The following is a 12468-nucleotide window of genomic DNA, read 5'->3' on the forward strand; positions in this document are numbered from 1 at the left end:
ATCAGCTCCATCAGCACAAACAAACCTTTGTTTGTGCTGAGAGTCGATTCAGACACACAGGACAATGAGGAGCTGTGTATGGCCCTTTGTCCTGGGATTCAAGGAGCCAGCTCCCACTCCCTGTCCCTTCCCGGGCTGGATCCATGCTGGCACAGCTGGTACAACCCCCTCGGGGCACCACAAGCCCTGGAAGAGGGCTCTGGCCTCCTGTTACCTCCATTTCCCTGTGGGTGCTCAGCCACAGCAGCAGGAGATCAGCACACAAACCCACATATCCCTGGATGTGTCCCCATGGAAAGCAGGGATTGCCAAGAGCTGTGTAAAAAATCATCTCAGGAGAGACACTTCCCAGCTGGAAATTCAACATACAACCCCTGAAGCACACCGGTGTTTTTAAACCTGAAAGTGTTTTTATAGAAAAAAAAGAACTTTTTTTTTTCCCGCCCAAGACACCCTGCTCAGCATTCAAAATATTTGGGAGCTGTGGATTTCTTCCATGGTATGCAGAGGATGTGCTCAGTGTTTATTTGGCTACATTCAGAGCTGCAGCTCAGTCCAGGCTGAACAGAGGAGAATGTCACAGCTGTCAGTCAGGATGAGCTAGCCCATGGCTGGAAGAACTGTGGGAATAAAGCTCTCGTGGATCAGACAGGTTCACAGCACAATCTCACCTTGCCTAACAAAGGAAATGTTCCACTGTTCTTACATCAGGGGCAGTTTGACCACGTGGGTGATCCCAATGAACTCCTACTACATTTACATATAAAAAGCTCCTGCAACCTTATCTTAAAAAAAAACCCAAACAATCCTCCTTTAATTGTTTCATTGCCCTGCCCTATTGCAGGGCAGAAAAAGTCCTGTAACAGATGCAAACACCAATCTCAGCCACAGAGACCACACCCCGTGAGCTCAGAGGTTCCTGCTCTCACTTGGGTCTTGTCCTTCACTTCTCCTGTGAGTGATTCCACGAATCCACCTCTCACCCTGCTCCTGCCAGTGACTGGATGGAGCGTTTTATAAGATGACATAATCCTGATTTTATAGGGGGGGAAGGTGGGACCACCCCACGACTCCAGTCCAGGAAACACAGAGCCAGCAAATTTGGGAAGTTCACCTCAATTTACTGCTCTGAGCACCTACAGCAGCTCACAAGGACACCTCAGCCAGGGCATGGAAACAAAGGAGGCTGGAGCCTTTGGAAGTGTGTACTGAGGCTTTGCACCTACCCCAGACACTGCTCCACTGTCGGTGTGCAGGAGGTGGAAATAAAACCCCGTGACAGCTCCAGACTCTGCTCCCTGGTGACAAAACCCCTCCTGGTCATTAGGCACCGAGCTTTCCCGAGGAATACCAGCACACAGGGACAGCCTCATGCTGGGTGGGGCTTGGAACCGCAGAACAACACAGCTCCACACCAGGACTGACAAAGATCTCTGGGCAGGATAAGGGATTTTAAATTATGGATGCAAAAATAAAAAAATCTGATAATTTTGGCTATGGATACACTGATGCACATTGTGCTCATCTTACCCTGCTCTGGACAAACTACCTCCTTTTGTTCAGAGATACATGAAACCTGGAACATTTGGAAGATCATGTCCAAGCCTCAGGATGCTGCTTTTCAAGGATTTTTGTGCCAAGACCTTGCAGAGCTGCAGGAGTGAGCAAAGCCCATTTGCTGCCCCTTCCCTGGCATGATGCTGTAAATTGATTTTAACAACTGGGCACTGGATAAGCACACAACAACTCGTGTTTCCTGAGAGAAAGATCCACCTGCTGACTAATCTTCCCTGGGTTTGTTTTGATTAAGGCAGCCGAGGCTCTAAGCTCAATAATAAGATATTCCACTGAGTCACCTTAGCTCTGTATTACTCCCTAAGGATGCATGATCACTTCTCTTTCAGCTTTTCCCCTTCCCAATTCTGAGTGGCCATTCCAGGCCAGAGCGCCCCTCCACCCTGGCCTCCCTCATTATGACTGGGAATAAAATGGCATTTGTTCACACAGCAGCCTTCCAGAACCTTTCCCAGCTCCAGACACCTTCCAGCTTGTCCCATGTCACCCCCACGTGTGAAATCCCAGCTCTCAGTGGGGCACAGAGTGAGTTCCATTACCCCCAGGCATTGTGTAACTGCCAGAACAACAGCCAAGATTATCTCAGGAAATACCCCAATTCCTGCAGCTCCAAGACAATGGATGCTATATCCTGAACCACTTCAGGAATGTACAAAAAGAGGGAAAAAAAAAAAACCCTTCAACAGCAAGGGGAAAAAATTTCTTATTTAAGAAACCAGACTGGTAGAAAACAATTTTCCTCCTTCTAGCAATGATGCTTTGCAGCATACCTTTAAAACATATTTTGCTTTTTAAAACACCACTTTCTTACCTCCTTTTTCTTCCCTGTTGTATTTTAAAAAGGGGAGAAAATCAACCACATTGGATCAGTTTAAATTACAGTAGGAATTGACCACACATGTAAGATTCATTCTTATTTCCCCAGAGTTTCCCCCTGGGCTACACATTCTCACAGCAGTTTTCAACAACAAACAAGGATTTGTATTGAAATCTTGAACAGAATTTGACAAAAAGCATTTGAGCCAGAAAAATTTAGTCACAGCTCCCAGCATTTTAAAATGATGGTTATTTTAAGGAAAGGTTATTTTTAAGAAAAGGCTATTTTAAGAAACAGCAGCAGAACCCTTGCCAAAGAAACCCAGCCAGGAGGCTTTAGCAAGCTTTTTGTATTTTGCTTTAAATCACATCACAGAGCAGCCACAGGCCTGACAGTGACACTAAACTGATTAGAAATTGAATTCAATGATCAGCATCAGAGAAGCTTACAGACTTATGACTGGTTTTGTAACTTCCTAAGGGAACAGGCACTTCCACAAGGGAGTGCAGGGGTCACTGGAGGTCCCTTTCCCAAAACACACCTGGGAATATTCAGATATTCCTCAGATACTCACCTCTTTGTGTTGTAGGCTGTGTCCTGGGGAGTCTCTTCCAGCAGGGTTACGTAGCCCAGCGCACACGTGAGGATGAACAGGACTGTCAGGGTATGAGCTCTCCTGAAATTCAGAACAGAGAAAACTGACATTAAGAAGCAGGAAAACACACATCTCGCCCTGCCAGTGCAGCCTCAGGAGGCCAAAACCACGGCCAGCAGTCAGGAACATTGAGGTTTTCTGTATTGCAGAGCACAGAGAGCAGAACTTACAGTGGCACTGCATGTCATCAGCAGCAGCTTGGAAAAAACCAGCACCCAGTGCAAACATCCAGATTTAAACAGCTCCAGGTGTCTCCCCAGGTTTGGCAGGTCCACACCTGACAGTGCTGCTCTATTTCACAGCCTACTAATCAAAACTGCAGCTGAGGGAACAGGCCCTTGAGAGCAACCAAAGGGGATTCACTCCAGACATGGGAATTACACAAGAAAAACTAGTCCTTAAATATTTTTTTTTTAATCTCTAAAGGAGAACAGTTGCTGTTGTAAGAACTCTGATGCCATCTCAAGATGTCGGATTTCCGGGATATTCCTACAGTTTCAGTGCACTTAGCACAAGGGGTTTCTGTGGGAACAGCCATGACAGGAAAGCTGGGTGGCTGTTCCATAGCAGTAAAACATCCTCATCCATGGGAGCCCAGAGGTTTATATGGATTTTGGTGAAATTCTTCTGGCACAGGTTGCCCAGAGAAGCTGTGCCTGCCCTATCCCTGCAAGTGTCCAAGGCCAGGCTGGACTGGGCTTGGAGCAACCTGGGCCCGTGGAAGGTGTCCCTGCCCTTGGGACTGGATGAACTTTCAGGTCCCTTCCAGCCCAAACCATTTCAGGATTCTGTGATTCTATGGAAGGAGAGCGAGCAGACCACACCCAGCCAGGTGACACCCACACCCTACACCCACTGATCACCACACAGAGAAGATTCTTACAATGTCTGCATCTTTTCTTACTTCAAGTTGAAAATTCCTTTCCTAATGAGAAGCCACTTTCTATTTTCATTGGAAAACTCCTCTGGCCCCAGCTGGGAAGCATGGGAACTCAAATAAGGCCAAAGGACACACCATGAGTTTTGGTTTAGAGGACAACATTCCTTAACACAAACTAATAAAAAAAAAAAACATATAAAGAGGAAGCTTAAGGGAAAACTTGTAAAAGAAGTGTCTATATGTGACATATTTAGCTCTATTTCCATTTTCTTTATATATTCTTTTGTAAGAGCAGCTCACAGCTCATCTCCAAGTCATTCCAAGGTTTGTATATTCAGGTTGCGTGGTGCACAATAAACCTTTGAATTTCCAAACCATCCACTGATTTCCCTTTAAACAACCCCACAGTAATCCACCTAAAACTGCTCTAAAAGTCCAAGAAAGGGTGCTAGTGAACAAAAATTCCATCCTACTGCAAACCCCATGTTCTCCACAGCATCCCTGCAATCCCACACACACAATACCTCATAAGCAGACACAATCCTCTTCTGCCCCTGCCAGAACAGAGTTTGGCATTGAAGGCTCTCCTTCCTTGTGGTCCTGAGGACACGGACCACCAGCTCCAGCAGAAGAACACGAGGACCCACGAGTACTTCCAGAATCAGCAAGGAATCAGTGTGCCAAAAAACAGGGAAAAGCTTGGGAGCCACAAGCTCCTGCTTGGCAGCTGCATCTTCCCAGGCGCCAGGACAGGTGATTCAGCCATCGGAGCTCACGTGGGACCTGCCCTGGATCCTGCAGGAGCTGGAGAACTAAACCCAGCCTCTCCCAGGAGGCAGGACAGCAGCAGGGAACCCACGCTCCAATCACACCACGCTCCTGCTCGCTGCATTTACATGTGGATGTAATGAATGGATTCTACGGCCAACACCAGAAAGGTTACATGAACTCCAGGCTATTTTGGTATCTCAGGCCTTCTTTTGTTGTTTGGTTTTGAAATTTATCATTGTGTTGTTATATTGCTACATAGTTATACATATTGTTGTAGAGTTGTGGATACTATGTATTATATAAAAATTTGTTATATTGTTGTTTATTTTTGAAGAAGCTACAAAAACAAATCTAGGAATCCCACCTTGCTGTTTCACCACCTGAACACCCACACCAAGTCAGCTGCTTTTTCACTGCATTGAGATCCCATAAATTGCCAAAAAATCTGTTGTTACACATCCTCCCTTGGACAAACACCTCGAGAACCCCTCTACCAGCACAAGGGTGATTCAGTTGCGTTCCTCCCCATGAGGATCTTTAGGACAGTGAAGGGTCGGTGTTGGGGAGCCCCATGCATCCCATTTCCCATTTATTTTTGGTGCCACAGCCACCAGCCTCAAACCCAACCAGATACCCTGTTTAAGGAGAAACAAGAGGCTGCTCTCTCATCACTTCCCTTGTAGCTCAGTCTTTCATCTCCAGATGCTGCCAGATTCCCTCCTAGCAGGTTTTCAAGGTAAAGGTGCTTCCAGCACAGAGTGGATTCCAGGAGCTGGGATGAAACACTCTGGAGATGGGCTTGACTTCTGGAATGAGCAAGTTGGCAGCCCTGCCAGAGAGCTGTGAGCAGTGACACAGCAATGAGAGGGAGCACAGCATCACACAAATCCACTTCAGAGAGGAAAACAAGCCAGGAAATATGGATGTGCACCATGTCTTCTCACAGCTCAGGAGTTTAAAACTAAAATAAAATTCCACAAAAAGGAACAGTTCTCCTTAAGGAAGGGCTCATCTGAGAGATCAGGATGAATTTAATGGCACAGGGGGATTGTTTTCATCTCCATTACACTTTAAAATAACACACCAGGGGAAGGCAAGCTAAGACCACCCCAGCAAGGTAAGCAAGGCAGGAATTACATGGAAAGGCTTATATTCTCCTGGCCTGGAGCCTGGGAGGCTGAAAAGAGCTCAGCTAGGAATCTTCCCCTTAGAATTATACAGAGGAGCTCGGGCAACATGCCCAAAGCAAAGGGGGCACAAACTGCAGCCAGATCTGGGAGGTTTCACATCAAAAGCTCTGCAAAGCAGGGCCTGACATTACCTGAGAACAAAAAAATCTAAGACCAGGGAGAGAACTCACAACAAATCCCAAACTGTTAAAAAGCTGGAATATTAAGTGGCTTATTCTTCTGCCTTTCTGCACCACACATTTGGCTCTTTCCCCACTCAAACCCTGGGAGATTGAAATGAAATAAATCAGGTTTGTTTTCACACAAGCTCTTGCCCTGCTAATTCAAACACCAAGTGAGAGCAAGTGAAGCTCTCCCGCACTGCAGATCACAAAAAAAGTAGGTTTTTTCCTAGTTAATAGGATTAAGTTGATCCCAACTTCTCTTTTTCATGCAAGGTCATTCTCCTATCACATTGAGACACTGCAAGTCTATCAAGAAAATGACTATAAGCTCTTTTATTTTCCAGCTGAGGTCTATGACAGAAATTATGTAAGGGCGTTGTTTAAACATGTCATTTTTTGGGCGATTCTGGCAGATCCTTGGGTGAAAAGGAGAGAGTAACACCCAGGAGCAAGCAGCCCATGGCCTCCTTTAATCTCCCACAAATTAAAATCAGTTTAAGCAGGGACCGCACCCTTGTTATCCATGGCTTGTTTGTCACCAGTGATGCAACAACTCCATTAAACACAATAACAACCACTGGAACACAATGCAAAGAATTTATTTATTAATATTTTGGTCAGTCCTCTTAAGTGGAGCAAAATTCCAAATGAGAGCCAGTCCAGTTTGCCCCTTGGGTTAAAAAAGTTGCATTAATTGTGGCTGCTGGTGAAAGGATCTGTCAGCAAACCCAATTAGTCCCACCAGTGACTTTTTCATTATTTGATTCTTTATTCCAAATAATCGAAAATTCATTAAACCATTCCTGAAAGAGATTTTTAAATGGATGTCAAAGCTTTGTACCCTCCATAAACCAACACATCACCTGGAAATTCTAGGAAAATACGGCAAATAGTACAACAAACCCTTTCCTCCAAAAGCAGAAGAGGGTTGTGTGAAGAATAGGACACAAGAAAATACAACAAAAAGTAATGCTAATTTAAAACCAACCACATTTGAAATAAAAATTGTAACTAACAGGCAAATTGTTGGGGATAGACGGACGGTTTGGAAAACTTCAAGTCAAACCAAACCATACAAATGTAAGTTACGTTTTAAAATCTGTTTAAACTCTCAGAGTCAATAAAAAACAGTCCCTATTCTTAGAGCAGTTGCACATCTTCAGCACATCCCTGAAGTCACCCGACGCCGATTAAATTTCCGTACAGACTTGTGACACTCCAAAATAGCAACGTGCCTTCTCCTTGCCATCTCCCCAAAGAAGCCCAGGAGCACAGACCTCCAGGGACCCAGAACCACAGGTCAACAGCAAAGCTTCAGCAAATCTGGGGTTTTCCTTCCAATCAGGAGGAAAGACAGAGTTCCCAAAGTTCCTGAAGTTTCCATCAGTTCCAAAGAGCTTGCAAGTTCCACAAATGCTCTATTTTGATTATTAAACACTTTTTTGCTTAAACCTATGGAAATGTGTGTCTCAGGAGTTAGTTTAGGGCAGTTCTACTGAGACAAGTGTCAGGGAATTACAGGTAACATTCTTAGAGCACATTTTTCCCTATTCTCCTCACAACTTGGGGAATATGTTTACAAAAAAAAAATTTAAAAAATTTAAAAAAAAAAAAAAAAAAAAAAAAAAAAGCAATATAGAGACCTGATATCCAGGTGGGGCATTGAACTCTGACAGCCCCTCTCCACAAAGATATTCCTTCTGCATTTCCAGCTTACTTGGCAGAAGTATGCAGCCCCTTCCTTTGAGGGAAGGACAATGCCATTCCCATAGCACAATTCCCAAGGCACAGGCCCTGTCATCCATGACCGGCTGGCAAATGTGGCTTAGTGGGATTGCACAAGGCCTGGATGTCCCTGCTCCCTGCCCAGGGCATTCCCACAGGCTGGAAAAGCATGGCAGGGTGACCCAGGACTCTGGAGCAATGTTCCTTTTCTCCAGCGCGGTGAATCCTGAGCGGGCAGCGTGGCTCGGCATGGTGCCATTAAAGCAGGGAAAAATCCCACGTTCAGCTCCCAGCAAACTCCAGGAACGCTGCCTTGGAAGTGCCACGGCCACCCCTCAGGAGAGGGCACAGAGAGCAGCTCCTGCCAACCTGTGGATATTCCATCTCCCTAATCTCTCTTCTGCATAAATCCTCACCTCCTCCTGCAGACCGCCCTTAGCAAATCCCAGGTATTTCAGAGATAAGAGCAATCTCCACAAGGAATGGGTAAGGAATGTTTTGGGTTGAGTAGCAATCCCTTCTTTCCAACACCAGCTGGTTTGCCCACACGTATCCTCATTTCCCAGGCCATCTGGGAAGAGTCACAACACTGAACACACCGAGTGGAACATGCCAGCAGGGATTGCCTCCACCTTAGCTGCAAATTCCACGCTTTTTGCACAAAAAGGTGGAAATAATTCCTACAAACACTGCCATTAGCCTATAGAGTCACTGCCATTCCCTCTTTTTTATTTCTTTTCTTATTAATTTTAATGTCCTGAGCTCCACAGATCCCTGCTGCCACACCATGACTTCAGGAATTAATATCACATCCACGTGCTGGCAGCGTGAGATTATTATGTGAGAAATAAAGCACGTTAATAATCAAAAGGTGACATTAAAGCTAATGAAATCCAAATTAAAGTAAGGCTTTGAAAAAGCAATTAACCCACCGAGTCACAATGTGGTGGCAAAAGTGCATCTGGCACCTCCCAACACCCTCAAATCAAGACTGGATGGACGTTTTCCTGGAAAATCTTCTTTGGTTAAAGACAAGCTATGAAATACCTGCAGAAATTTTAGAACATCATACACAATATCTAACTAAATGACCCCAGAACAAGCAGGGCTTTGTGTGAAAGCTCCTGCTGAAAGCACACAGACAAGAACAATCCAAGGTGCTGGAAACAGGGAACACGTTCCAGTGGCTTGCCAGGAAAGCTTGGCATTCCCAGCTCTCCACTAGGAAATTAGTTCAGGGATAAATGATACAGAAACCACGGATCTGCCTCAGAAAGCTTCCTCCTGTTCCCTTCCCTTGGCATTTCCTAATGGCAAAGGGAGCTGCCAGGTTACGCTGACTGAGCAGGTTCTCACAAGGGAGCATTTTCCAGTTCCAAGTCATTTATATGGAATAAGACCAGAGATATTAGCACACAAGTGGTTTTCCAAAATTCCAAACAGATTTTAAAGAGCAGGAAGCCAGCTAGGAAGCTCCACCTTTCCCAAGTACCACATTTATAGCAGGAAAATCACTTCTGCAAATTAAACTACTCCTGGAATGATTTCTGTGTCCACAGATCCCAAATCCTCTCATTTTCCCAAAAGGAGTGAGCCATGAGAGTAACCTTATCCCTAACTCCTGAACTCCAAAGAGAAGGTGCATTCTGTGTTTTTCCAAAGTCAGAGGGCAGCCACTCTTAAAAATCTCCCTTTCCTGTGGCCACCTCCACAGCATGAGAGAAGTCCAAGGGTCACAGGAAGAAAATCATTCCTCTGGATAATCTTTATTCTTGGACACGGTAGAAACTGAGTCATTGCCAAAGGATACTCTAACACATACAGGGCAAAAGTAACATGAGGAAAAACGCTGGGACTTTTCCAGATGTTTAAACTCCTGGTTGCCAGCACAAGTTACTAGGGAAACGAAAATTGGATAAATAGGGAAGTTAAGAAATACACTTGTCTACGCTGCCCTCCTGGAAGGGACCACCTGACACAGGGCAGCTCCTGGGAGAACAAGGCACGTCCAGATTTCCAAAGGAACAATCCACATGGCCACAGTAACTGCATTACAGCATTTACTCTGGGGTGACAGCCCTGTCACCACCACCAAGAGCTGCAACGAGGCGAGATTCTACAGCAAAACCAGGTATTCTAAGGCTTCACAAAACAGCTGGCAAGAGCCACCTTAGCGAGGGAGTAAGGAAAGGACAGCTTTACCCATTTTCCATTTAAAGGTTGGCACCGGGATCCCGCGATTCGCTCAGCCTGCACGTGGTGTGCCCGCCGGGAAAGGTCCTTTTGTCCCCGAGACCACCACGTCCCTCGGCTACAGCCGCACTGTGCCAGGGCTCCGCAGGGATCCCGACAGATCCAGCAGCATCCCAGCGTTCCTCCGCAGCTTGCACTGGCAGGAATGTCACCTCCTTCATCGGGATCAACACCCTCGGCTCCGCTGCTGCCCAGATTGGCAGGGTGAGAGCCAAGTGCCCTCCCCTCCCACTCCTCCATGCCAGGCTCCAGCCAAATCCCATCACCCTCGGCTCGAATTCCAAACGCGCGTCTTCAGTGTCGGCTTGGTTTTCTTCATGGAAATGGACGTGTGTTTAACACACAGAAAAAAAACCTCTGCCTACACACACGCGTGCTGCTGAGGGGATTTAGGGAACAACTCCAGCAAGGCTGGGATTTAGAAGCACTTTTCCAGGTACGAACACACCTCTTCCTACAAGGACTGAATTTAACAAAAAGCTGATTTTCTCCGCTGGCCCAACACCAGCAGCCGTGGGTTTCTGCACCCGTTTTATGGACTGAGACACCCCAAAATACTCAACGCCTGCCCAGCAGGAGTGGGGCACGACAACTTCAGCTTTCTGCCAGGATCACTGGGAGGAAAAAAGGAAAAAGCCTCTTCCGAGATTAAGGAAGAGGAGAGGAGGTGGAGTCCATACAAACCATGCTGATAACTGGAATTAGGCAGGAATGCTTGCCCGAACACAGTGGGCTCCCAAGGTATTGGAAAACACCCCCAAAGCACCCATCAGGCAGGACAAGCCGTCGGGCTCAGCCCTAGGGGTCCTATTCCTGGAAAAGTGGGGACCAGGACTGGGAAAAGAGGTGCCACCGCCAAAAGCCAGCCCTGAATTCCCGTTACATTGCCAGGAAACAATTATCAGTAGGGCCACACCAAGGAAACACTTGCAGCTGATTCCACCACCAGTATCGGCGACAGAAGAGGCACGTGAACAGCAGATAACGGGTGGCAGATAACTTGGGTATCCCATTCCTTAGGGGCCCCCTCCACATCCCATTCCTTAGGGACCCCCACATCCCATTCCCCAGCCCCTCCACATCCCATTCCTTCGGGATGGGGGCCATGCCCGGCGCCTCTCACCAGAAGAACGTGTTGGTGCCGTCGTCGTACACCTCGGACTCGGTGCTGCGGCGGGGTCCGGCGCCGTTCCGCTCGGCCCCGGGGGCGCCGCCGTTGGGCTGCGCGGGGGGCGGTGGCGGCGCCGGCGGCTGCTGCTGCTCCTCCAGCGCGGCCTTGCCCACGTTCCCGCCGTGCGCCCGCCTCTCGCCGCGCCTCATGGCGGCGCGGGGGGGACCGGCGGCGGGGACGCACCGGGGGCGGGTGGGGAGGGGACGCCCCGGGGGACGCGGGCCGGGCCGGGCCGGGCCGGGCCGGGGCGGCGGCGGGAGGGGCGGGCGGGGCGGGAGGCGTGACGCCGCGTGCGCGCGACCCCGCGCCGGCGCGTGCGCGGGGCGGCCGGGCCCGGGGAAGGCGGGGCCGGGCGGGGCGTCCCCGCCCCTCCGTTGCCGTGGCAACCGCGTGGCCTCCATTACACCCCCCGCGTCACCGCCAGGCGGCGCCATGAGGAGGAGCCCGAGCCCCTCAGGGCGGCCCAAGAGCCCCTCAGGGCGGCCCAAGAGCGGCAATTAAACAAAATGTCCCCACAAAAGTGTCCTTCGCCAGGCGGCCGTGCGGCTCTCGAGTACCCCACCTTGGGTACCCCATCCCCGATGCCGTGGCTGTGCCGATTCCCGCGTCTTTGTGCGATGAAATGTTCAGTATCTGTTAACTATGTGCGTTTTGCTGGCGAAATAAAATGTGTTTTGCTCGGCGAAAGTTTTTGTTCCCACCCGGAGGGTCTGGCCAAGGGCTGCGGGTGCTTGCAGGGTGCCCCTGTGTCCTTGGATTTGAAGAAATCTAAAATTCCTCAGCCCTTCCCAAATTACCTTGGTCAGGCTCCTCATCCGGAATGTGCCATGCTGATCCCAGATGGCAGGCAGGGAGCTCCGGCTTTCTGGAAAGATCTTGGCATGGCAGCAAGCTCCAGGAATACTGTGTGGAGGGAAGGCAAAGTCCTGTGGGAGCAGAGAAATGAAACAGGGAAGGAAATTAGAGGAAACATTTACAGGACAGCAAATAATCAAGATGACCTTTAGAGGTCCCTTCCCACCCAGAGCTATTCCATAGTTCTGTGAAGTACTGAAAGAGAGCAGGGTTAGACGGGACATTGGGAAGAAATCCTTCCCTGTGTGGGGGTGAGGCCCTGGCACAGGGTGCCCAGAGAAGCTGTGGCTGCCCCATGCCTGGAAGTGTCCAAGGCCAGGCTGGACAAGGTTTGGAGCAACCTGGGATAGTGAAGGTGTCAGGGCCCATGGCAGGGGGTGGCAATGGACAGGCTTTTGATGTCCCTTCCAAT

General features: G+C 48.5%; 1 protein-coding gene across 1 annotated transcript in view; it reads right to left on the bottom strand.

Annotated features, from left to right (window-relative positions):
• The window catches only part of PTDSS2 (phosphatidylserine synthase 2), a 29996-nt gene extending 18575 nt beyond the window's left edge, over positions 1 to 11421 (bottom strand). The window contains exons 1-2 of the mRNA XM_053946038.1: positions 11154 to 11421; positions 2967 to 3068 (exon numbers count right to left, since the gene is read on the bottom strand). Of these exons, the coding sequence (XP_053802013.1) occupies positions 2967 to 3068; positions 11154 to 11350 (299 nt within the window). The 5' untranslated portion in view covers positions 11351 to 11421. The remainder of the gene's footprint in view (positions 1 to 2966; positions 3069 to 11153) is intronic.
• Between the last annotated feature and the right edge of the window lie 1047 nt (positions 11422 to 12468).

This window comes from Vidua chalybeata, chromosome 6, assembly GCF_026979565.1.
Source record: "Vidua chalybeata isolate OUT-0048 chromosome 6, bVidCha1 merged haplotype, whole genome shotgun sequence".
In the NCBI taxonomy this organism is placed as follows: Eukaryota; Metazoa; Chordata; class Aves; order Passeriformes; family Viduidae; genus Vidua; species Vidua chalybeata.